This window comes from Culex pipiens, chromosome 1, assembly GCF_016801865.2.
Source record: "Culex pipiens pallens isolate TS chromosome 1, TS_CPP_V2, whole genome shotgun sequence".
NCBI classification, from domain to species: domain Eukaryota; kingdom Metazoa; phylum Arthropoda; class Insecta; order Diptera; family Culicidae; genus Culex; species Culex pipiens.
In genome coordinates this window covers 65,402,710-65,427,717 of record NC_068937.1, presented here as the reverse complement: position 1 = coordinate 65,427,717, position 25,008 = coordinate 65,402,710, and the positions used below count along the sequence as shown (strand labels likewise).

General features: G+C 48.5%; 4 protein-coding genes across 4 annotated transcripts in view; 2 read left to right on the top strand and 2 right to left on the bottom strand.

Moving 5' to 3' along the window:
* LOC120430118 (glucose-induced degradation protein 8-B homolog) overlaps positions 1 to 3,192 on the bottom strand; it is a 30,648-nt gene extending 27,456 nt beyond the window's left edge. The window contains exons 1-2 of the mRNA XM_039595203.2: positions 2,954 to 3,192; positions 2,600 to 2,822 (exon numbers count right to left, since the gene is read on the bottom strand). Of these exons, the coding sequence (XP_039451137.1) occupies positions 2,600 to 2,822; positions 2,954 to 3,071 (341 nt within the window). The 5' untranslated portion in view covers positions 3,072 to 3,192. The remainder of the gene's footprint in view (positions 1 to 2,599; positions 2,823 to 2,953) is intronic.
* Positions 3,193 to 12,467: 9,275 nt separating this feature from the next.
* The window catches only part of LOC128093590 (uncharacterized), a 435,512-nt gene continuing 422,971 nt past the window's right edge, over positions 12,468 to 25,008 (bottom strand). The window contains exon 2 of the mRNA XM_052711002.1: positions 12,468 to 14,938. Coding sequence (XP_052566962.1) covers positions 12,670 to 14,328 — 1,659 coding nt within the window. The 5' untranslated portion in view covers positions 14,329 to 14,938 and the 3' untranslated portion in view covers positions 12,468 to 12,669. The remainder of the gene's footprint in view (positions 14,939 to 25,008) is intronic.
* LOC120430113 (uncharacterized) lies at positions 19,142 to 21,822 on the top strand. The gene is made up of 2 exons (XM_039595198.2): positions 19,142 to 19,753; positions 19,946 to 21,822. Exons 1-2 carry the CDS (start codon positions 19,449 to 19,451, stop codon positions 20,061 to 20,063), a joined length of 423 nt encoding a protein of 140 aa, XP_039451132.1. The 5' UTR covers positions 19,142 to 19,448; the 3' UTR covers positions 20,064 to 21,822.
* The window catches only part of LOC120430815 (uncharacterized), a 9,428-nt gene continuing 6,412 nt past the window's right edge, over positions 21,993 to 25,008 (top strand). Inside the window, exon 1 of the mRNA XM_052711697.1 lies at positions 21,993 to 22,026. Within this exon, the coding sequence (XP_052567657.1) occupies positions 21,993 to 22,026 (34 nt within the window). The remainder of the gene's footprint in view (positions 22,027 to 25,008) is intronic.

Genomic DNA, 25,008 nt, shown 5'->3' with positions numbered 1-25,008 from the left:
ACGATGTCACTCACCACATCCAGACTAAAGGTCCCCCGCTGTCCTGCAAGAGCCGTCGACTTCCTCCAGATAAACTGCAGGCCGCCAAACAAGAATTCGAGACGATGCTTGAACTGGGAATATGCCGTCACTCGAGCAGCTCCTGGGCCAGCCCACTGCACTGCGTGTTGAAGAAGAACGGAGCTTGGAGATTCGTCGGCGACTACCGACGTCTGAATGCCGTGACGGTGCCGGACCGATACCCAGTTCCACACATCCATGACCTTCTCAACGCGTTACACGGTAAGTCCATATTCACCACCTTGGATTTGGAGCGGGCCTACCACCAAATTCCCGTAGAACCGTGCGACATCCCGAAGACTGCGGTGATCACGCCCTTCGGGCTGTTCGAATTTACAAGAATGCAGTTCGGATTATGTAACGCGTCGCAGACGTTCCAACGCTTCATGCACAAGATTTTTGGGGATCTTGATTTTGTGACCGTTTTTGTTGACGATATTTGCATCGCCTCAGCCAACGAAGATCAACATCGCGATTACATTCGGTGCGTACTGGAACGTCTGCACAAAAATGGTCTGGTCATCAACCCTGCTAAATGCCGGTTCGCGCAGCGTGAAGTTGAGTTCCTCGGGTATCTCGTGAACAAGGATGGGCTGCGACCTCTACCCGAACGAGTTCAAGCGCTTCAAGACTACAAGCTGCCAGGTACCGTCAAAGAACTCCGTCGGTTTCTCGCTCTGATCAACGGCTACAAACGGTTCCTTCCTCACGCCACAGATGAACAAGCTGCCCTGCGAAAGCTCATACCTGGAAACCGCAAGAACGACACAAGAAAACTCGAGTGGTGTGACGAAGCACGGGCTGCCTTCGACAACTGCAAGCAGAGCATCGCCAGCGCAGCCCTCCTGCACTACCCGGACCCAACAAAACGGCTGAGTTTGATGGTCGATGCGTCGAACACGTCGGCCGGCGCCGTGCTGCAGCAGTTTGAACACGGCCGATGGGCTCCTCTTGGCTTCTTCTCGCAGAAGTTCTCTGAAGCGCAAACCAGATATTCAACTTTCGGAAGAGAACTAACCGCAATGAAGCTGGCTGTGCAGTACTTCAGGTACTTGGTCGAAGGGCGATCGTTCACCATCTTCACCGATCATCGGCCGCTGACTCAAGCACTAGGATCTACAAGCAACAACCACCTACCACACGAGGAACGGTACCTCCGGTACATTTCTCAGTTCACTTCGGATGTCCAGCACGTCAGCGGTAGCAAGAACGAAGTCGCAGACGCCCTGTCTCGTGTGGCAACCATCGCGTTTCCCAGTTCGGTGAACTTTGAGGAGGTTGCAGCGGAACAGATCCGCGATGAAGAGCTGAAGCGGCTGCTTAACGATGGTCGTTCATCCCTCAAGTTGGAGCCGAAGCCGCTACCGGGTACACAAGCTCAAATCTACTGTGATGTATCCCCTGAAGGTCGAGTCCGCCCTTACGTCCCCGAGAAACTTCGCTGTATGATTCTCGACACGCTGCACAAGGTGTCCCATCCAGGAGTCCGAGGAAGCCGCAAACTGCTGGGTGATCGATTCGTCTGGCCGTCGATGCACAAGGACGTGCGGAAGTACGTGCAGTCTTGCGATGGCTGTCAGCGTTCAAAGGTCCATCGACACACATCTTCGCCGCTTCAGAGCTTCACCATTCCCAAGAGCAGATTCCAACACGTGCACATCGATCTTGTCGGACCACTCCCGACATCCAACGGAAACCGCTACGTCCTGACGATGATCGATGGATTCACAAGATGGCCAGAAGCAGTCCCGTTGGTCGACATGACAGCAGAAACCGTTGCTCAAGCACTGCTCACTGGATGGATATCTCGCTTTGGCATTCCGGAAACCGTAACAACCGATCAAGGACGACAGTTCGAATCCGAACTGTTCCGGTTTAGTAAAGTTAATTCCGGTCGTTTTATTCGTCCGTCGTTCCGAGGTTCCCCACAATGTCAAAACAGCATACCGAGTAAAACGCAAGGCAGCTACGAAATAGTAGTTTATGCAACAAGTTGCAAAAAGAGGATTTTTTCAGCACGAGTCGTACATTTATCCAACGAGGTTCACCGAGTTGGATAAATACGAAGAGTGCTGAAAAAATCAAGTTTTGCAACGAGTTCCATACAACATTTTTTGCAATTCCGAAAAACACCCGTTGAGTGAAATTTTATGTCAAACTTTCATGTACTTTGTCAATAAATCGTTTGAATCAAAAAAAATGTTGAAAAGTGTTACTTTTCGAAACAAGTGCTGAAAAGTTCATCTTTTCAGCACCCATTTCAGTGCTGAAAAGTAGAACTTTTCTGCATTTATTTTGAAGAGTTTTGCTATTCGATTCTGTTATTTTTGGTACAGAAAAGTAGGCTATTTCGTCGTTCAAGAATGACAGGAAAAGTAAGTAGTTTCACGACGGAATTGCAAAAAGATTTTGCAGATTCTAGTATTCTGAGCTAAAAGTTTCACGGATCGTTCCATGAAAAGTAACTTATAGATTTTTACAGATCTGCATAATTTATGTTTTCGCGTTTAAAATTAAAATAAAACGCAATTTTACTTACCGAATCAACTCAATCAGATGTAACTGCTGGAGATGGAAGTACAGATAGCGATCGTTGTCGAGCAGCTCTGGATGCAACTGGTTCACCTGCCTCACAGCCTCCTGCACCCGCCCGTTCTGGACCGCTTCCCGGATAAGGATTCTGTTGTCAAGAGAGCTCAAATCCACCGACGGTTCCACTCCGGACTCGGCTTGAAACTTTTCCGCCGCCTCCTTGAAACCCTCTGAAAGAATCGCCCCCAGCTCCGGATTAGTTAGTTATTGCGATCTGGTGGTGGAAAAATCATCCCCTGGGCCCGACCCGAAAGTTTGCACAACACAAAAAGAAAGCGCCAGTGACGACGAATTAAATTACCTGTCACCAAGTAGTTCATAATTAGCTTATTTATGTCGTCTTGTTTGAACGACTGGAACGTTTCCAGCCGGGATTGCCAATCTTCTCGCGACACATCGCCTTTATCGTTGCAGCTCATGATTTTTAGCTTGATTTTTTAAAATTTTACCAATTGAAATAAATAAACACAGCTTTTTTGTTCAGATTCGAGATTATTTTTCTTGCTTTTCCTATTCTTTACTTTGCAAACGTCGTGTCGTGACAGTTTGATCGGGATGCCTGCTAAAAACGTAGGCTGTCTGTATGTTGATGTGAAAAGTCTGTATGAATACATATGGTACGTTCGTTTGAACAGCCAGTGTGGCACTGAGTGCCGCACTCGTCGGTGCCAGTTTTGGTTCAAACGAACATTCTTTTTCAGTGTGCATGGAACTCGCATGAAACTGAAAAAATATCGAGTGCGGCACTAGAGTTTCAGTTCCAAGATGGCGGCGAAACTCGTGCGGAACTAGCGCGAGTTTCTTCAAAGAAACACTTTGACAGCTCTGAGTGCGGCACTCAGTGCCGAACTAGCCATCAAACGAACGTACCAATAGAAAAAAAAAAAGCAAAACAATGTAAAAGGTGTTGAAAGTAACAGTGTTCACCTTTATGCCTCCTCCTTGGCCCGCCTTTTCTGCACCAACCTTCAGTTGAGTTGCCTCGGCGTTTACACGACATCATTCCCGCCCAAAATGTTGTCGCGTGCGGTTCGATTTTCTCGCTAAATAAAACGTTCTTTTTGTAAAGCTAAACGCGAGTGTTTTTCCTTTCGCCGATTCTCGTCTCGTCGCGGTAATCCGCTGTGCACTCCGGACAAAAGTCCGTCAGGTAATGGTCCCAGAAGTGGACGAGTTTTGGTGAAAGAGGACGATTCCACGGGTACTCGCTGGTGCTCCGCGTCGCGCGCGGTGCACGGGGAAAAGTGAGGTTGGAATCGGGTTGGAAAGTGCGTGCAAACAAAAGACAAAAGTGCTTGTGAAAAGATGGCCGATCCGAAGACCGGAATCACCCGGTTGAACGAGGCCAACTGGTCCACGTGGAAGCTGCGGATGGAGGCGCTGCTGGACACGGAAGAGTTGTGGGACGTGATCGAGGAAGAAGTCCCCGCAGCGGAGCAACAGGATGCTGTCTGGACCCGGAAGGCGCGAGGTCATCTGATCGTTGCGTTGGAGGACAGCCAGCTGCGGCATATTAAGGGCAAGGTTCACGCGCGGGACATCTTCGGGGCTCTCAAGGCCCACCACGAGCAGGCGACGCGCTCCGTCCGTGTTTCGCTGCTGAAGAAAATGTGTGCGCTCATTCTCCCGGATGGCGGCGACCTTGTGGCGCACCTGCGCGAGTTCGAGGTTCTCTTCGACCGGCTGGAAGCGGCCGGAACGTCGCTCGACACGGACACCCTGATCTGCATGCTGCTTCGAAGCCTCCCGTCGTCGTACGATGGGGTCGTGACCGCGCTGGATTGCCTCGCGGACGATGACATTTCTCTCGAAATTGTCAAGGCAAAGCTGGAAGATGAGTACAGCCGGCAGCAGGAACGGAAGGGAGGTTCTCGCCAGGTGGAGAAAGCGATGCGGACTGCTGAAAGCAAGAACCGGAAGAAGCCGCCGAAGTGCTTCAACTGTGGGCAGCTTGGACACTTCAAGGGGAACTGCCCGAAGCTCGGCGGAGACCAGAAGAAGGGCGGAAGTTCGCCCAAGCCAGACGGTGGTGGAGGCGCGAAGGCGAAGGCCGCGCAGAACGATGCGCGGGGCATCGCGTTCACCGTCGGAGGGAAGCAAACTGCCTGCTGGGTGATCGACAGTGGTGCCAGCGCTCACATGACCAACGACCGGGAGTTCTTCGAGTCGCTGCGTGAGTTCGCCGGTGGCAATATCACGCTGGCGGACGGTAAGAAGACGGAGATCCAGGGAGAGGGCAGCGGAACAGTGTTTGGCATCGACGGTGAAGGAAGAAAAGTGAAACTCGATGTCCAAGAAGTGAAAAACGTGCAGGGACTGTCCACGAACCTGATCTCGGTCGGGAAACTGGCCAACAAAGACTACAGTGTAGTGTTCGACAAAGTGAGCTGTTCGGTAGTGAGTGACAGTAAAGTGATCGCCACGGGTGGACGCCACGGAGGGCTCTACTACCTGCGCCAAGCGGAGGAGGAATCGATGGTGGCCGCTGAACGTCGGCACAAAGTAGACTGCCAGCACCAATGGCACCGACGGCTCGGTCATCGCAACTGGGCAGAGGCGGAGCGGCTTGTCAAGGACGAGCTGGCCACGGGATGAAGGTAACAGACTGCGGTCTGAGACTGGAGTGTGAGTGCTGTATGGAAGGGAAGTCTGCTCGGCTTCCGTTTCCACCGGTCATCGACCGGAAGTCGTCGAAGGTGCTGGACATCGTCCACACCGACCTGTGGGGACCGATGAGAACCGTTACGCCAAGCGGTAATCGGTACGTGATGACGATGATTGACGACTACAGCCGCTTCACAGTCATCTACCTCCTGAAGCAGAAGTCGGAGGCGGCCGATCGGATCAAAGAGTACGTCCGTTGGGTGGAGAACTTGTTTGGCCGCAAGCCGCGGGTGGTGAGGTCGGATGGAGGGGGAGAGTACGACAACCGTGAACTCCGCACCTTCTACAAGGCGGAAGGGATCAAGCCTCAGTTTACCACCGCGCATTCCCCGCAGTCGAACGGCGTCGCTGAACGAAAGAACAGATCGTTGACGGAAATGGCCACCTGCATGCTAAACGACGCAGTGCTGGACATGCGGTTCTGGGGCGAGGCCATGATCACGGCCGCGTACCTGCAGAACAGAACGCCGTCCAGATCGATCCAAGGCACCCCTTACGAGCTCTGGTGGGGACGAAAGCCCGACTTGAAACATCTTCGGGTGTTCGGCAGCGAAGCGTACGTTCATGTCCCGGGTGTCAATCGTGGCAAGCTGGACAGTAAGGCAAGAAAGCTGGTGTTCGTCGGGTACGCATTCGAGCAAAAAGCGTATCGTTTCGTCGACGTGGAGACGAACAAGATCACCGTTAGCCGTGATGCCAGATTCCTCGAGCTGGGCAACGGCACGTCAACGGTGGAGTGGTCAACGGACAACCCAGATGAGGAGATTCAGCTGAAGCCGTTCGTCGTCAAGAAGGAGGAGCCCAAAGAGGAGGAAGACAACGAAGACGACACGGCTGGTGACGATGTCGCTGGCGGCCAGATCAGCGAAAGTGACGACGAAGAGTTCCAAGAGGCAGAAAGCACCCCAAACGCAAGCCCTCGTCGGTCGACAAGATCGAATCTTGGTACTCGGCCGCGTTACCTGGACGACTTCGAGCTGGAAAACGCTGTCGGGATCGCGGCGTGCGCTGTGGAGGAACCCGTCGATCACAAGGAAGCGCTGAAGGAACCCGTTTGGCGGACGGCGATGCTGGACGAACTTGAGTCACACCAGCAAAACAGAACGTGGAAGCTGGTTCAGCTACCGGAAGGACGGAAAGCGATCGGGTCGAAGTGGATCTACAAAGTGAAGCGAGACGAGAACAACCAGATCGTGAAGTTCAAAGCCAGACTCGTCGCGCAGGGCTATGCGCAGCAATCTGGAGTGGACGTGGAGGACGTGTTCGCACCTGTCACACGTCAAGCAACCTTCCGAACGTTCCTCACGGTGGCGCTGAAGCATGGAATGACCGTGCGACATCTGGACATAAAGACCGCCTATCTTTATGGGTCGCTAGAAGAAGAGGTGTACATGCGCCAACCGCCGGGATTCCAGGAACCCGGGAAGGAGCAGCTCGTGTGCCGGCTTCAACGCAGTATCTACGGATTGCGGCAGTCGGCTCGCTGCTGGAACAAGCGCTTGGATGGAGTACTCGTGAAGCTTGGCTTCGAGGCGGCCGCAGCAGATCCCTGCTTGTACGTCAACCATCGCGGACAAGCCAAGGTGTTGCTGATGGTGTACGTCGATGATCTTTTGATCGCCTCGACGGACGAACGGAAGATGGCGGAGACTTGTACTGGATTGAAAGCGGAGTTCGAGCTGACAGATCTCGGCGAGGTTCGTCATTTCCTTGGAGTCGAGGTGAAGCGCGAATCCGACGTGTACAAGCTGAGTCTGAAGAACTACACCAACAAGCTGCTCAAGGATTTCGGCATGGAGCAGTGCAAGGCTGCCAAGACGCCAATGGATCCGGCCTACCTGAAGGTGGAGGAAGCTGGAGAAGAATTCACGGATTCGACGAAGTATCGTAGCCTCGTCGGAGGTCTGCTCTACTTGGCCATTGTTGCCAGACCGGATATTGCTGCTGCGGCGGCGATTCTCGGCCGGCGATTCAGCGCACCCCGCGAGTGCGACTGGACTGCCGCGAAGCGAGTGCTACGATATTTGCAAGGTACCAAGGACTATCGACTACAACTCGGCGGGGACAAGAACCAGGACCTTGTCGGTTTCTCTGACGCTGACTGGGCCGGAGACGCCGAGAGCCGTCGATCGACGTCCGGGATGTTGTTCCAGTACGGAGGAGGAAGCATCACGTGGGCGAGCCGTCGCCAACCTTGCGTGACGCTTTCATCGATGGAGAGTGAGTATGTCGCCCTCTGCGAGTCGTGCCAAGAAGCGGTGTGGCTCAGACAACTTCTCCGTGACTTCGGAGAGCAACAAGACAACCCGACGGTCATCAACGAAGACAACCAAGGCTGCTTGGCGTTTGTGCGTTCCGAACGAACGAGCCGACGATCCAAGCACATCGACACGAAGCAGAAGTACATCCACGAGTTGTGCCTGAGGAAGGAGATCAAGCTGGAGTATTGCCCAACCAACCAGATGACTGCTGACGTGTTGACGAAACCGTTGGGGCCAACGAAGCACCGGGAGTTCTGCGAACTACTCGGGCTCGAGCAGCATCAGTGAGAAGGATCACACTGAGGGGGAGTGTTGAAAGTAACAGTGTTCACCTTTATGCCTCCTCCTTGGCCCGCCGTTTCTGCACCAACCTTCAGTTGAGTTGCCTCGGCGTTTACACGACATCATTCCCGCCCAAAACGTTGTCGCGTGCGGTTCGATTTTCTCGCTAAATAAAACGTTCTTTTTGTAAAGCTAAACGCGAGTGTTTTTCCTTTCGCCGATTCTCGTCTCGTCGCGGTAATCCGCTGTACACTCCGGACAAAAGTCCGTCAAAAGGTCCAAAGTCAAAAAGTAAACAAAACATTTTTATCTTCAAACGATGCTAACAGTAGGTCTATTCCCGTACTGCAAAATTCTGCAATTCTGCACGAAATCGGCAGCAGAGCGTTCCCGTACTTTTCTGCAACATAAGTAACTTTTTTCCCAGGTAGAACTTTTGCAATGAGAGAGACAGAAGTTGCAACAAAACCTTTCCCGTACTTTTCTGCAAGCTCTCTCTTCTCTTTCTTGTTGCAAAGTGACTGCAAGTTGGTGTGATGGATGTTGAGTACACGCTTACATAAAGTTTGCAATTTGGGTGAAATCAAGCATTTTATTATTAGATGTATTTTTTTTTGTTTTATTATTACTAAATTGAATTAGTCTTTTGAAGAGACGTTTGTATATTTTGAATTGATGGTTTTTTTTGGGTAGTTAGTTTTTTTATGTCTGGTTTTTTTTTTTTTTTTTTCATAAAATTATTTTTATTAGGTCCTTTTCGGTACTGGGACCTGGTTAGGACCGAGTCGGCTTTTGTAATTACAAAAAACTTAATAATTACAGAGGATCTTGTGTGTAAATGTTAGTGGGAGGGGAGCCGATTACCCGCGGCCTACTCGGGGTTAGTAGGGAAGGGATTGATGTTAAAGACAATGCGTGGGAAGGGAAGGGGGATTGTGTAGGGGTCTTGGTTGGCTCTTCTGGCCTTTGCGTTTTGTCCTCAGCCGCAACTCGGTGTCCAGCTGCTGGGGCGATCTTGCTTTGCTTCCGGTGCAAACCAGAAACGACGGCTTTGTGTGAAGGCGAGTTATACTAAATAGAGGAAAACTAACTGAAGAGAAACTAACTGGAAGAAAACTAAATAGATATTTTGGAATCTGAGAGGAACTGATAGATAGGATAGAGAACATCAAGGTCTAGCTGAGATAGCGCGTCTCGCATCGGGATTTCTGGTGGTCTTCCTCGGGCCCTGAGGGTATCTTTCAACTTAATTCTGTGAGCCTGGTGATCTGGACACGCCCATACGAGATGGTCGATGTCCTGATAACCCTGCCCACAGTCGCATATGTTCGTATCACTCATGTTGATACGGTAAAGATGAGCCTTGGACGAGTAATGGTTCGACATAAGGCGGGACATCGTTCTGATGAATCCACGCGTCAAGTCCATTCCCTTGAACCAGGCTTTTCTTTGCACCTTAGGTCGTATGGAATACATCCAACGTCCTTTGGTGTCGTCGTCCCATTGATTTTGCCAATCCAGAAGCGCACGCTGCCTCGGAAAACCGTAGCATTCTTGTAGGCTAATTGGCCTTTCAAAAATGTTTCCACTCTCAGCACCCTTCTTGGCGAGCAAGTCCGCTTTCTCATTACCCGGAATCGAGCAATGAGCGCGGACCCATACCACCGTGATGCTGAAGGACTGAGCCGCCAGGTTGTTTAAAGTCTTGCGTATTTCCGTGAGGAAAAACGTAGACTCCCTGGTCGGCTTCAGAGTCCGGATAGCCTCAACAGAGCTAAAGCTATCGGTGAAGATGAAGTAGTGGTCAGGTGGCATGGTCTCGATGATTCGCAGTGCGCAGTAAACCGCGGCTAACTCTGCGACATAAACCGAACTCGGGTCCTTCAGCTTAAAGAACAGCTGATAAGATTCATGATAAACACCGAAGCCCGTACAGCCGTCGAGCTTGGAGCCATCGGTGAAGAATCTGTTGTTTGGAGGAACATGGTTGTACTTTGATGCGAAGATCGACGGTACAACTCCCCGCAGAAGATGGTTTGGGATACCGCGAGTATCGGCTTTCATGGACGTGTCGAAGCCAATCAGGGTGCTGCTGGTTAACGGAGGCGTGCGCTGTACCGTTGTGCTCGGGCTCCACTCCCACGATGACATAAAGTCATAATATAGAAGCATGCGCCGAGACTCAACGTGAAGGTTCAGCAACGTTTCAAAGTTGTCAATTACCAGTTTATTCCTGTAATCACACCGGATCAGGAACCGGTAAGACAGTTCGTAGTAACGAGTTCGCAGAGGCAACACTCCCGCCAAGACCTCGAGGGTCATGTTGTGAGTTGAGTGCATGCATCCCAAGACAATGCGAAGACTTCGGTACTGTATCCGCTGGAGAACCAACAAGCGTGATTTCGCAGCTGACTGGAAGCAGAAACTGCCATATTCCAGCACCGAGAGTATCGTTGTCTTGTACAGTCGAAGCAGGTCAGAAGGATGAGCACCCCACCGATTGCCAGAGACGCTGCGCAGAAAATTAGTTCTTTGCAGGCACTTTTGCTTCAGGTAGTTAATGTGCTTCCCCCATGTTCCCTTCTGATCAAAGATGGTTCCCATGTACATGAAGTGGTCCGACTGCTCGATAGTCTTTCCCGAGAGAGAAAGATTGAGCTGCGGCGGTTCATGCTTCCCCGTAAAAACGACCAGTTCCGTTTTCTCCGGAGAGAATTCAATACCCTTTCCAACTGCCCAATGGGCCAAGTTGTTCAGGGTATCTTGCAAGGGTTCTAGCAGATCGACTTCCTTCTTGGCAGCGATTGAAACCACTGCGTCATCTGCGTACTGTATAAGGGTGCAGTCTCCGGTCAAGCAATCATCGATATCGCTGACGTAGAAGTTATACATGGATGGACTAAGGCGTGAGCCTTGTGCCAAACCCATGTAACTTATCCGGGTGATTGCCAGATCACCTTGCACAAAGTGCATGTGTTTTTCTGACAACAGGTTGATGAGGAAGTTGCACATCGTCGGATTGAGACCGCTCCGCCGCAGCTTTACTCCCAACACATCGATGGAGACTGAATCGAATGCACCCTTGATGTCTAGAAAGACAGAAGCCATTTGCTGTTTCTTACCACGGGCTATGTCGATCCCTGTGGCCAGCAAGGCTAGACAGTCGCTTGTTCCCTTGCCTCTCCGGAAGCCATACTGCGTGTCAGACAGCAAGTGCTCTCGTTCCATCCATGGTTCGAGGCGGTCGAGGATCATCTTCTCCAGCAACTTGCGTAGACACGACAGCAAGCTGATTGGACGATACGAGTTGTGGTCGGATGCCGGCTTACCGGGCTTTTGAATGGCAACCACCCGGACCTGTCGCCATTCGTGTGGAATTATGTTCTGCTCCACGAACTTGTTGAACAGATTCAACAGACGCTGCTTGGCGACGTCCGGAAGATTTTTCAGCAAGCTGAACTTGATCTTGTCCGGACCAGGAGCAGTGTTGTTGCCCGTCAATAGTGCTATGGAGAGCTCTACCATCGAGAAGGGAGGATTAGAATCGCTCCCATCAACAACGTCGAATGATGGTTGTGTCGGCACCGAGTCCGGGCACACCTTCTTGGCGAAATCCAATATCCACTTGTCCGATTTTTCCACACTCTCGTTCGGAACGGAACCTCTACGCATGGCCCTCGCAACGCGCCACAGAGTGCTCATGGACGTATCTGCTGGTAATCCTTCAACGAACTCCCGCCAGTACATTCGCTTCTTCCGCTTCAGAGTATTACTGTACCTGCGATCAAGAGCTCTGTACTTTTGGAAGTTCGCTCGGATTCCACACTTGCAGAAGTCCACATAAGCTTCAGACCTGGCCGCCGAGAGATCCGTACACTCCTTGTCCCACCAGGGAAGAGGAGGGCGCGTTCGGATGTACGGTCCCGGGACGGGTTTTGTCTGAGCTTGTAACGCACTGTCATAGATCAAATTAGCCAGAAACGCATATTCTTCAAGCGGTGCCAACCCAGCTCGCAACTCAACTCCAATGGAGACTGCCTCCGCGTACTGTTTCCAGTCGATATTTCGCGTCAGATCGTAAGGCATCTCCACCGTTGTCGATTGCTGTGGGCCATGGCTAACCAGAATAGCGATCGGCAAATGATCACTGCCACGAGGATCTTGAAGCACGTTCCAGTCACAGAGAACTGCCAAACTGTTGGAACAGAGCGACAAGTCGATGGCACTCGCCTTCGTACCGGACGTAGTTGGCGTTGGTGGTGTTGCAATCCGCGTAACTTGCTTGTCCCTGTTTAGGAGGGTCATCTGGAAGTCGTCGCACAGTTCATGAATCAGATATGCTTGAGGGTCTGTCTTGTGACTTCCCCACTCGATGCTGTGAAGATTAAAGTCACCCAGAACCAGTCGCGGTGCCTGCAACAGCTCAAGCATACCCCACAACTTTTGTCGAGTTAACGACACCTGTGGGGGAACATAGACGGACACAATGCAAATGTCCAGTCCTCTGATCCTGGCCTGTACTGCGACTGCTTCGATTCCTCCTAGCTTCGGGAGCGTGACCTTTCTAAAAGTGTGGCATTTCCTGACCCCAATCAGTACGCCTCCACCTCTATTTGGCCCTGCCCTGCTCTCTGTGATGATGTTGTACCCCCGGAAAGCTGGCGTCTCATCTCCGATAAGAAACGTTTCGCTCAGCGCAAACACATCACAGTCTCGTTCGAATGCGAATTGTTGAAAATCGTTTAACTTGGGGGTTAAACTTCTGCAATTCCATTGTAGAAAGGAGATGCCGTTTTTCGTTTTTGGTGTATTACCCATCAAAGGAAATGAACGACAAGAGGGGCGTCGTGCTAGCAAGCTGTTTCCCGATGTGTCTAGCGAGAGGCTCAAACCTCTTTATGATTAAACGCGTCGGTTCACTCACAAAAGAGCACAGCCATTCCACGATTGTGGAAAAAGGAAGGACTCCTTTGAAGGCATCGGTGATCGGATTCGGTTGAGGAACCGTTTTTAGGGGGATCTTTGGCAGCTTGGGAACGGGCTTCAGCGGCTTGAGAGGAATCGGTGCCGGCTTCGGTGTCGGCTTCGGTGCCGGCTTCGGAGCGGGCTTACCCGACGGACCGAAAGGAAAATCCTCCTCGAAGTTCAACGAGTCACTTTCCTTACCCTTGCCGCCAGCGGCTTTCCTGGACTTGGAAGCCTTGTTGCGCTTCGGGTTTGGTCCGGAAGAGTCACTTTCTTCGTCTCTCTGGAAGAGGACCTCCACATCGGAATCTTCGTCCCCCGAATCTTCGTCCGCCAAAGGAGCGAAGCGATTGGGGTGGGTCACCTGACTAAGGATTTCCGCGAAGGACTTCTTGGAGCGTTCCCTCAAGGATCGCTTCATCTTGTCCTCGCGCTCCTTGTACTTTGGGCATTGTCGAGTTTTGTGCGGTTCCCCGCCACAAAGCAGGCATTTTTCAGCCTGCTTTTGGCAATCCACGTCCTTGTGGGGGCCGGCGCACTTTGAGCACTTGCTCTTGTTGCTGCAGTAGGTCTTGGTGTGTCCCAACTGCTGGCAGTTTTCGCAGCTCATCACTCGCGGAACGTACAATCGAACTGGAAGCCGAAGCTTGTACAGCTCAATGTAGTCCGGCAGAGCTGACCCTGCAAAAGTCACCCGGAACGAGGCAGAAGGAATGAACTTCTTCTGGCCACCCTCGGTGGTGACGTTGCCCAGTTGCCGGCACTCGAGTACCTCCACAGCTGGAAGTTTAGGGTTCTTGAAGCGTCCCACCGCCCTTGAGAGGTCGACAAGCGACAGACTGTCATCGGTCACCACGCCGTCGATCTCGACTTTGTGGGCCGGAATCCAAACACGGTACTCAATGCTGAACCGCAGATCAGTTACGATCTGATTAGCTTGCACCGCGGAGTTCACGATCACGCGGAGCTTGCTCTTGTTCAGCTTGGTACATTCGACCACCCCAGGATAGTGCTTCTGCAAATCCTTGGTGATCTGTACAAAGTTTAACGGCTTCTGTTTGGGCCGGAAGAAGACCACCCATTCCGTTTGCGATCCCTCTTGATACTGACGAGGACGAGGAATCGGTTTTTGGGAATGAGGATTCAGGAGCGGTGGGGGATTTGGATCCGGATTCGGCACCGGTGTTTTAGGAGGAATTGGATCTGGATTGGGAGAAGGAATTGGGTTTGGAGTCAAGGGGGGAATCGGGTCTGGAGTCGAGGGAGGAATCGGTGGTTGAGGGGGAACCGGATTCGGATCTGATTTAGGACGCTTTCGCTTCTTCCTCTTAGACCCGTCCGTGGATCCCCCTTTACCGTCAGCATCCTTATCCTTCAGGAAGTGATCCCTGTTGGTGGTGTTTGAAGGAACTCCCGAGACAGAGTCCTTCATTTCCACGTCCTCGTCACCATCAATGGATGAATCGAAATCAGATTCCTCGTGTTCCGACTCGGTCGGATCCATGATTGAGGAAAAAACGGAAGAAAACTAATCAAACCAAAAATAAGACTAAAATAACGCAGAAGAAATGAGAAAAAAAAATCTAACAGGAAAAAAAAACTATGAGAAAAAAAAAAAACTAAAAGCAAACAAAAAACCCGCCTTTCGCACTCACCGCCGAACTGGCCGCACTGGCTGCCGCCCGCAGCGGGATGCGCGGGAAGCTCGTTTGCGCGCGCTTGTTGTTGTTGTTGTGCTGCCTGCTGCCAGCCACGTAAACAACGGGTTGTCTCCGACCTGGCCTGGCCGAAAACTGGTCCGCCGACCGCAGTCGACTCTCCGGGGCCGATTCCACCGACCAACGACCGTCTCTCGCCTCAGCTGCCTCCGCGGCCGCTGCTGCTCACTCCTCCTGCTGCTGCTGCTCGGATGCAGGAACTCGTTCCTCTTCCGCTGCTGCACCGCCGCCGTGTCCACGACGACCAGATTGTGGCCTCTCTGACCACCGGAACGGGCTTGTCCGCTCGCACACGCCTCGGAATCGCCGTGAAAAACGCGCCAAACACACCGCGAAAAAACACGACTAACCGCTGAGACTTCTGCCGGAGCAATGTATTCCGTTTGTTGCCATCACCTGCGGATGAAATAGATTGTATGTCTGGTTTTATTGAGAACGATTTTTTTGTGTTAACGATTTCATGTTTAGTTCATTAATGTAAATGAAATAGCGATATTTTTTAGTGTTAAAATGATAACTTTTTGAATAGACTAAATATGTGTGTCTAAATAATAGGTAAATTTAATTGCCAAATAATAAATTGTACCTTTAACGGTGCTACCAATTTGTATTCTTATTTGAACCAAAAAATGTGATGTAATTCAGTCGAATTCTTAAATTTTAGGAAGATTAAATTCTTAAATGCGCCACAAAAAGTACATTTTTTTGAGTCGTTAGATAATCAGGTTTAGAGGATTTAGAGATGAACATGAACATTTTGACGAGTTCTTCGGAAAATAGAGTACAAACTGTTTTATTTTTTTAATATTTGAGTTTTCATTTTTTTATGTACAGAATTTTAAAATTTATTCATTTTTTTTATTTGTCAATTTCGCTGCGTCACCGTTGTTCTTCGATGTGAAATCCAATCATAATTTATTTATGTTATCTTTCAAACATTTTGCTATTAAAACATGTATTTATGGTCTATATAAATATACCTTCTATATTAAACCTTTTTCTTTTTTTTATTATGTTTTTTAAACGTACCTGCCATTCTCATTTCTTAAATTGTTTACCTAATGTAAAATGTCTACCTAAGCATTATTAATTACTAGTTTAATAAATGGTACATGCTTGATTTTTTAGATAAAATGTTGAATGGCCGGGACCGTGGTGTAGGGGCAAGCGTGGTTGCCTCTCACCCAGTCGGCCTGGGTTCGATCCCAGAAGGTCCCGGTGGCAAATTTTGAGACGAGATTTGTCTGATCACGCCTTCCGTCGGACAGGGAAGTAAATGTTGGTCCCGGTCTAACCTACAGGTTAGGTCGTTAGCTCAGTCCAGGTGTAGGAGTCGTCTCCCTGGGTCCTGCCTCGGTGGAGTCGCTGGTAGGCAGTTGGACTAACAATCCAAAGGTCATCAGTTCGAATCCCGAGGTGGATGGAAGCTTAGGTGTAAAAAGAGGTTTGCAATTGCCTCAACAATCAAGCCTTCGAACACCTAGTTTCGAGTAGGAATCTCGCAATCGAGAACGCCAAGGCAAAGCTGTAGAGCGAATAATTTGATTTTTTGATTTGTTGATTTGCATAAAAAATAAGTCCCCGTTCTAGAGGTAAACAATTACAATTTTTGTCAATCCATTTTTTTAATTGTTTTGAAATAATTAAAAAAACGTTACTTAATCCACCTTTAGGTGGTTGGTGCCTTCCTCGCATTCATAAAGTGAATAAACCACAGAGTAATCCAGAGGACGCAGTCCCTACAAAAGTCATCGAATTTTGTGGCTGCGTTACGGTTGTTGTTGTTGGATTTTCCTAAGGGTAGCAGGCGTTATGTTTTTTTTCAGGCGTTATTTTTTTGAACGGATATTTGAATTAAATCAAGTAGCCAATATTTGAAAATGTCCTGTCAAACAATTCACCATCGGGATTGTTTGGGAAAAAAATAAATAAAAAGTGACCTGTTCTGGTGCGAGAAAAAAACCACCGTGAACTGTCCCCGTCTACGGGCCGTTGGAAAGTCGGTATGCGAAGATGTGTTGTACCGTGGGAGAAAGCAAGCCCGACGACCTTGTCTACGGGCCGTTAGAAGGAGTCGGATTACAAAGATGTTACCTGTTGTGTCGTGGGAGGAAGTTCACGTTGGAAGAAGTTAGATTACGAATTAGTTTACTGGTGTGCCGTGGGAGAAACCACGAAAGAATGTAAAGCAAGCTTTAATCAAAGGGCAAATTAAATTGTAAGCGACAATAAATGTATTTATACAATGGGAATTGTTAACTATTTTCGAAAAAAAACTAAACGAAAGAAGTATAATATTTTTTGCTTGCGAGCAACGATCGCGATCGCCGCCTGACGGGTGCGATCCATCTGACGTCCTCTATCACACGCACGCACTCAATCTTGACACACACACACGTGTACGCAATTTTATCGTGTGACCAGGACTCCGCAGTACCATCAACATCCTGCTGAAGCCACTCAGGTCGCGCTACCTTGCGCTACCGATTTTGTCACCGCAGAGAAACGCAGAGCTGCGTGACCAGCTCCTGCAAGTAGTCATCTGACGACAAGTCGCCGTACATCAGACGGCGTACGCAGCTGTGAGGTTCATCCGCGTTCCTGCTAGCTGCTGCACTACCATCAAGCGGCCACGTAACATCAGCATCACGAGCGGTAGCGAGAAGAATGACAAGCTACACAAATCAGATCAGCTAGATTAAGCTCCCCAAGTTGTCCTTGATGCATTTTGCCAGGGCAATTCGCCCTGAACAGAACTAGTCGGGCTCGTAACACACCTTCCGGCAATCGAGGGCAATCGGAGCCACACTGGCGCAAAAGCCGGAGGTGGGTATTTTCTTCCTGCAAAACCTGGCCGAGGAAGGTTTGCATTTATTTGTGAGATTGGTTCTCCTTAACCTCGGTTCAGCTTGCTGCACATAGTACGACTCCCATACTGTTACATAGCAAGAAAACTGTTTAAATCATTAAAAGTTGTTAACCTCACCAAGTTGGTAAAAAATTATGAATTTTCAACTGATTTAGTAATGTTTTTAATTTCTGACAAGGAAAACTGTCATTGAAAATCGTAACGCCTGTGAAAATCCAGTGAACTAAGATAGCAAAAAAAATAACTTCTCATGCTAAGTTTTTCCCGAAGGGGCGATGTACCACGATGTACCGCGTAACGCAACCATAAATTAAATGCCAGTGCTCCCTCTGGATTACTCTGTGTCGCTACCCAGGCAAAAGTTTTGCGGCTTCTCTCCTTGCAGAACTTCTGCAAAAGAGAGAGATGAAGAGAGCGAGCTGAAAAGTACGGGAACGTGCTGCAAAAAAGTGACTTATGCTGGCTGCAGAATTCTGCAGAAGCTGCAGAAATTCTGCAATTTTGCAAGTACGGGAATAGACCTAGTGTTAAACTATCGCTACATATCGAGATAAGTATGAAAAATATGATTTTTCTATGAAAAAATGTCTATTTTACCAAAGGCCAGAGCCAATGATATTTTGTTTATTTTCAAAATCCTCATAGACCCTTTGCTTCTAAGGGCCAATGTGGAAACTGGGTTGCAGGGATGGTATTTTCTCGTTTCCTCGCCGATGGCGAGGGCTTTTAGATATCGTCCCTCGCTCAAATCATCAAATTTTCGGCGTTCCCCCAAAACTGCATCAAGAGAGCGAAGCGAAAACGACGCCGATGAAATAGCGAGCAACGAACAAACCGATGCGTAAGACGGAAAAAAATCTCTCACACGGCCAGTCCCCTCGCTCAAAAAGCAAGAGAAAGAGCAATCGTGAAATTCTCTCGCCCGTAAGCCCTGTAGAAATGAGTTCATTTGTGTGCGTGAGCTCCAGTGTATGTATACAGCAATTTCGTGTGCGTGTCTCTCCGGTTGGAACGATAGTTCCATCGGAGCCAGCGATACGGTATTTCTCGTCGGTTCGTTGGGCTTTCGATATTCGCGATAGCAAGCCGACCATCACTCGGCTGCGAAAGAGAAGAGAAATTTTAAGAGACGAGGAACGCACCGAAATATGCATCAATGATAGTGCGATGGTGATGGTTTACCTACCCTGCTGGGTTGTTTTGTTTTGAAATCTGGAGCAACATTTGAAAGGGGCGGTACGACATTGCTCTTACGGCCTTTCATCACACGCATTTAAATCTGGAGCAACATTTGAAAGGGGCGGTACGACATTGCTCTTACGGCCTTTCATTACACGCATTTAAATGAGACGAAAGGCCGTAAGAGCAATGTCGTACCGCCCGACAATAGTAAGAAATTAAATTAATTAATTAATTAACTGCCAAAATTAATTAATTAAGGGTGCACAGCAACGAAGGAAGTTGTTGTCTTATTATTCCAAAATTCCAAACTTACGGACCCAATCCCGCAACAACGCGATTGTAAAATTAGTCAAACTATGTTGTAAATTGCTTTGTGGACAGTACTTTAAGGGATGAATAAAAAATCATATCGATAGTTCCCGTAGTTTTGAGGATACTAAAATGTCTGTAACAAAAATCTGGGTGCAAAAGCTCTGGTTGATGTGCACCGTTAACGAGGAATTTATTTTGTTTATGATCAAAACATCGCCACCTCTTTTTACATCACATTGGTACGACCTAGAGAGCCTGGATCTTATAAAATCTAGGCTCTCTAGTACGACCGTTTGACATCGCGTTTGTTTTTGTTGTGTTAACACAATAGAGTTATCTACGTGCGCATGTATTGCGTGTACGTACACGAAAAAGATTGAGGTTAAATTTTGTCCGGCCAGCAAAATCAAATGGTGCGCTAGTGTGTGTACTTGAAACGTCATAAAGCTCTATTGGGTGGAACTGCCGCAAACAAAAAGTTAAACAGAATTAATTCTTAAGAACGGTGGCGCAGGAGATCAGAAAAAGTGGCTGATACAGAAGATGCTGCTGGCCAGAGGATCTGTCATCGCCCTGCAACTGGAGTCTAAGATCAACAACAACCTTCACGCAAATGCGCAGGCGCACGAGAACTTGCTCGCGCTCTTGCAACGAACTCAAGTGGTGGTGCTGGAGGCGGCGGAAGTGGTGCCCAGAGTCATGACGGTCACGGCGTGGTTGGTGGAGAGCATCACGGAGGGCCGCACCACCACTATCAGGCGTCACGAGTCGGAGAGGTCGGGGTCTCGGGCACGGACCCGGCGGATCACATGGCGTTGCCGGAGCTGCTCGAGAACAAACCGCTGCATGTATGATGAGTTCCAGAGCAACAGCAAGCAACGGGGCGGTACGACATTGCTGTTACGGACTTTCGTCCCATTTAAACGCGTGTAATGAAAGGCCGTAAGAGCAATGCCGTACCGCCCCTTTCAAATGTTGCTCCAGAGTTAGTGGTTATGTAGAGTTTCGCGAGTTAAACTTTTTTTTGTTTCTCCTCTCAGGTGGATGCCTCGAAGGCATCAGGTTACCGTGGAGCTGCCGTATCATCGCCGGTTAGCTCCAAAGCATCGTGCAACTAGACGACACCACTGCCACACCTTCGAGAAGTTCGCATCATAGTCTGCAGCAGCAGCAGTAGCAACAACCGCAGCAGTCTCAACTGATTGGAGGACCTCCATTGAGTAGCAGTGGCCATAGAGCTTTATGACGTTTCGCGTACGCACACTAGCGCACCATTTGATTTTGCTGGCCGGACAAAATTTAACCTCACTTTTTTTCGTGTACGTACACGCAATACACACGCACGTAGATAACTCTATATGCAGCCACAGGTGTGACAACAACAACACCAGCAGCAATCCCAGTCCGGGCCGTACCTGTCGCAAAACGAGCAAAACGTCATCATACCTCCACAGCAGTCGGATACACCTTCGAGCGGGCTAGCCGAACAACACCTCGTTCCTGCTCAATCCGTGACATCTTTTGGCTCCGTGATGACCACTATCACCGGTACAACCATAAAACCCGGCGGTCCAGCAATATCTGTTAGACAGTTAGTAAACAAGTTTGATTTATTTGTTTGAATGGTTTCCATTATAAATACACAATTGGGTCCTAAAATGAAGCTTAGATTGCTGGTATTATTGTTTATAGCGATAAAGCTTATTTTTCTGAGTACAATGACCCTTTGTACGACCACAAAAAGTTTAAAATGGATTTTTGAATCAATTTTGAAAAATTAACCTCGCGATCCTTCTTGACAGAAAAGCTCCTACTTGACAGCTCGTTCCAAGGGGTTTCCATAGTTAATCCATCGAAAAAATGTTGTCTTGTCAAAAAAAAATTTGCATTAAAATGAAAAAAAGTGATCAGAAATTGTTTTTAATCGTGTTTTTTACCGTTGTACATAGAAATTGACATAGAGCTTTAGTACCCATTTGAATCAAATATGGGTCATTCCACCTGAAGCGGAACACCATTTGAAAATTACCATCTCCGATTCTGCTCAAATTTGGCAGAGCTGTTAAGACTATCAAAACATGCAAAAATCCCGAATTTCATCCAAATCGGACCACCCCCTCCATTTTTGTACCCTCCCAAAAAATCGACCTTTTGGCGATTTTTGAGCAAAACCCCTATCTTCAAACGACGATAGCTCAGGAACCACAAATCTTAGAGGGTCGGTCTTAGACTCAATTTTGAAGGAAATTGGACGTAGAATCCATTTCCGTGATCAAAATTTAGATTAAAATATGTTTTCTACCTGTATTGCGCAATTGAAATCTTTAAATGGCCGTATCTCAAAACAGCCCTATTTATTTTTTGAATTTGACCTCACCATCGTATTCCCCGTCCGATTTTACATAAGAATCACTTATCGACAGAAAGGAATATGTTTCGTTCCAGAGATATCGAATTTTAAAGTTTTGAGTATTTGAAATTACCTATAATATCTACACTCGCCGCATCTGCTAGAAGCACTCAGTCGTGCTGATCAATAATAACTACCTGGTGTTCTGTAAGATGAATTATTTTTTCAATTTTATACGATTATGAGATACTCAATACCTTGAACAATCTATTTTTTGTTTAAGGAATATTTATTGGGTAATTTTTAATGCACTATTTTTCCATTTTTCCTGATCTCAGTGTCATTGAACCATATTAAGTAAAATTTGAACTTTTAATATTTATTTGCAAATGCTACAGAGTTGGGTCTGATTAGATTAGATTAGATTATTTGCAAATGCTACAGAGTTTTTACAATACAATTTTCGAAAATTTATCATTATTCTATTATTTTCATATTTTTTCTAATTCCTCATTTCTTCCCACTTTCTCAAATTATTTCTTTTATTTCTTCTTTTATTTGAAACGAGAACAAATTGTGGTACGCAAATTGTAGCCACGAAGGAATCCGTCCGATAACCGTCCCACGGGTTTGTTAATTAGCAAACGGTTTATGCGCCACCTCCGTAGAGGACCGACTTGCCTGGTTTATGCCCGACTAGACCCAGCCGCAGGGCGGGTCGTTTTGTAAAACCTGAAATGAATGGGGGAACGTTCAAGGGACTCAAAATGGGTAAGAGGTACTCCGCTTCGCGTGTGATGACTCCAAAAATATCCAAAACTGAACGGGGCAACCCGTTGTCCGTCCGAACAACCAATCACCTGTTCGCTCTGGATCCTCACAGGATAATTTCTACCCCCGCACCAATCGCTGAGACGGGAAAAGACCCCAGGCTGAGATTCCCAAGCAGCCTTGCACTTGGAGTAAAACAACAGTAACAAAAACGTGGAGTCGTCGAATGCGAAGCGAGAGACCTCTAGACCCGTGCAACTAATCTGGCGAGAGAGACATTTCGTTCACCAAAAACAACTACGCTAACAACGTCTTGGGGGAGGTGAAAAACGAAATATATTGCATGCTAAATGTGGGTTTTAATTGTACATTTTTAACCTAGGTTTAAGTTACATGTTTGTAGTGTCCTACGTGTTCATTTCCTCTTCTCTTCTTGGTTCTCTCTCTCTACTAACTATCTGTGTGCGGATTTGTTCTTGGGCTTGGTTACGTTAGCCCGGAGGTCACAGGTGCAACGGTGACCAACGGAACTAGGCTCGGGAAAGGGCAACGAGCCTTAGAAAATGTGTGTGTGTGTTTTTGGCAACTCGGACGACGTCTACGAGTGCGTACGCATGCGGTTTTTACGTAACAGGTGAGTACTCACGGACCGGTTTCGTTGATTGGCTTACGCGTCGCTAGTGCACCACGCGGTGCGATATTCTTCTGGAGCAGATGAAAGGCGCGCGATCTTAAGGGGGCGGCCTGGTTGAAATCGGGCTTGGCCGGCTGGCCGGCCTGGTGGACGGGTCGCCTCCTTCTGGAACCTGGACGGCGCGTGACCACGTGGACCGACGTCTACGGTCTGGTGAACTCCTGCGGCGAATCTGGACCAGCGGCTGGACAGGAACGGCTGGCGCGATGGATGGCTCTCCCTGGAGCCACGTGTAGCGTGTGGTCTCCCTTCCGGATCCCAGTGGGACTTCCGGGGCTCGATCGCTGAGACCGCGGGGTCAGCAGGGCGGCTAAGGCTTTTGGTGGCGGTGTGGCGAGCACGAGCTGGTAGGAGGCGGTTGGTTCCGACTCTAGAACAGAACGCCGTCGTCGGCTGTTTGGCGACGATTAACACACATCACACATCAACACACACACTAGGTACTTTACCTTTTAATTCCTCTTCGCACACAGAATCGGACCGCACAAACTACTAGCTAAGCTAAGGTTGGACACTACAGGAAAGAACAAAGATTAACTACACAAATCTACAGATCACTCGTTTCACTCGAGTTACCGTCACTAAACACACCGGGGGGCTAGACTACTGGATCGGCGCTGCTGCCTCTTCCGCGACTCAGGACCAAGTGGACGAGTAGAAATTGTAACTTTCCTCAGAAAGCGTCATTAGGGAAAGGTTGAACGGAAGTACGTAATTTCGTGAGAAATTTCGTAGTTTCGAGTAACGAATTTACCCGAACAGATTTTGGGAATATTACTGAAGGCATCTCGTTCCCTCTTACATATTTGTCATCTGGCTTTCCTGTTCTAATTCATTCCAGGCTTTCCGAGAGGGCTTGATCGTGCAAGTTCCTCTCAGCAGGTTTAAACCAGCAAGTCTTCCCATACGTGGTGGTGCAAGTTGTGCTTTCTCCAGGACTGTTTGGCTTATCGGACGGATTGGCGGGGGTGTGAGGAAGTGAGGTGTAGCACTGTTCTACTAAAGCTTGCCATGTGCTAGCTTCGACACAAACCGTTGATTCAGTTGGACTTGTTTATATTAATTTATTATATTGCGCGTATTGAGAAAATATCAGTTTTGGTGATTTTCTTGTAGGGGTCTCAAAGATACGAGCGCAAGCGTTTTTCAGATTCATCGCAGCAACCTAGGCAGCAACCGTGTTGATTTCCACTTTCCATTGCTGTCAATTTATAAAGGTTAAGAAAATAATGTTGGAATTCCGCTGGATGCAGCGATTCCGGGGCCTTCGCGGCAGTCATGGTTTCCGTACCGGGTCGGATGAACGCACTTTGGCTGGTGATGGCTTTGTCGGGCCGATTTGTCCCTCGTTGGTGAATCGGCGGCACTTGCACCCGCTATACGAGCCCACACCCGGACCAACGGATGCTATAGCTACCGATTTAAAGAAAGCCAAAAGAACACCAAGCCCGCCGCGAAGGCCATAGAACCGCTGAATCCCCCCGGTGGGAACATGGGAACCTGTCCTGGAGACGAAATTACACAAGAGACACTCTAAATTCAAATTCCAGAAGTTCTATATGTTGCATGACCAGTTTATACTGATTTCTCAATGCGGTTCTGGATGTGGCCACCGAATATTTTGAAACCGGACTCTTCTAAATAAAAATTCTTGGTTAAAGAAATGGAATCAGTTTTTCCTTAAATAAACTTAATGAAAATTCTACAAATCAGGATCTCTCGGTGGCCAGTACTCTGGTTCGTGTGGGGATGATTTTTCATATTAAATTTTGTTTCTTGAAGAAAAAAACAAGTTTTTGTAGTTTGCATGGAACCATGTTTCCAAGGACTATATGCCCTCAGGCAGCTTAACCTTCAAGGAGGGTCCCCTAAGGGCATGCCCCGATAAGCGTATGCCTAGGCAGCAGGTTCGCCAATGAGGGGGAAGCTTGCTCGACGGAGCCAACAACGCCCGCATTGCCTCCATTCGACGGTACAGCTTGTCGCGAAGGTCGCAGATTCCGGCACAGGTACGGATGTCACCGATCCGGCCGCGAAGGTCGCAGAACCTTTTCCGTCACCGAACATCAGTCAGCTGAAACCTACAAGCAATCGAAAGCCAGCACCAAACGTCCCTACGTTTTTTTTCAGATTGACAATCAACATGTTTTTAATTTTTGTCTAAGCCTACTCTCTTGCCTGCTCTATAGGTTTTCTATTGCGACGGTATCTTTCTGCGGCGATTAATTGAAGCGCAGGATTCTAATTTTTCTCGAAATTATTAATATTATATTAATTTATTAGAGCTG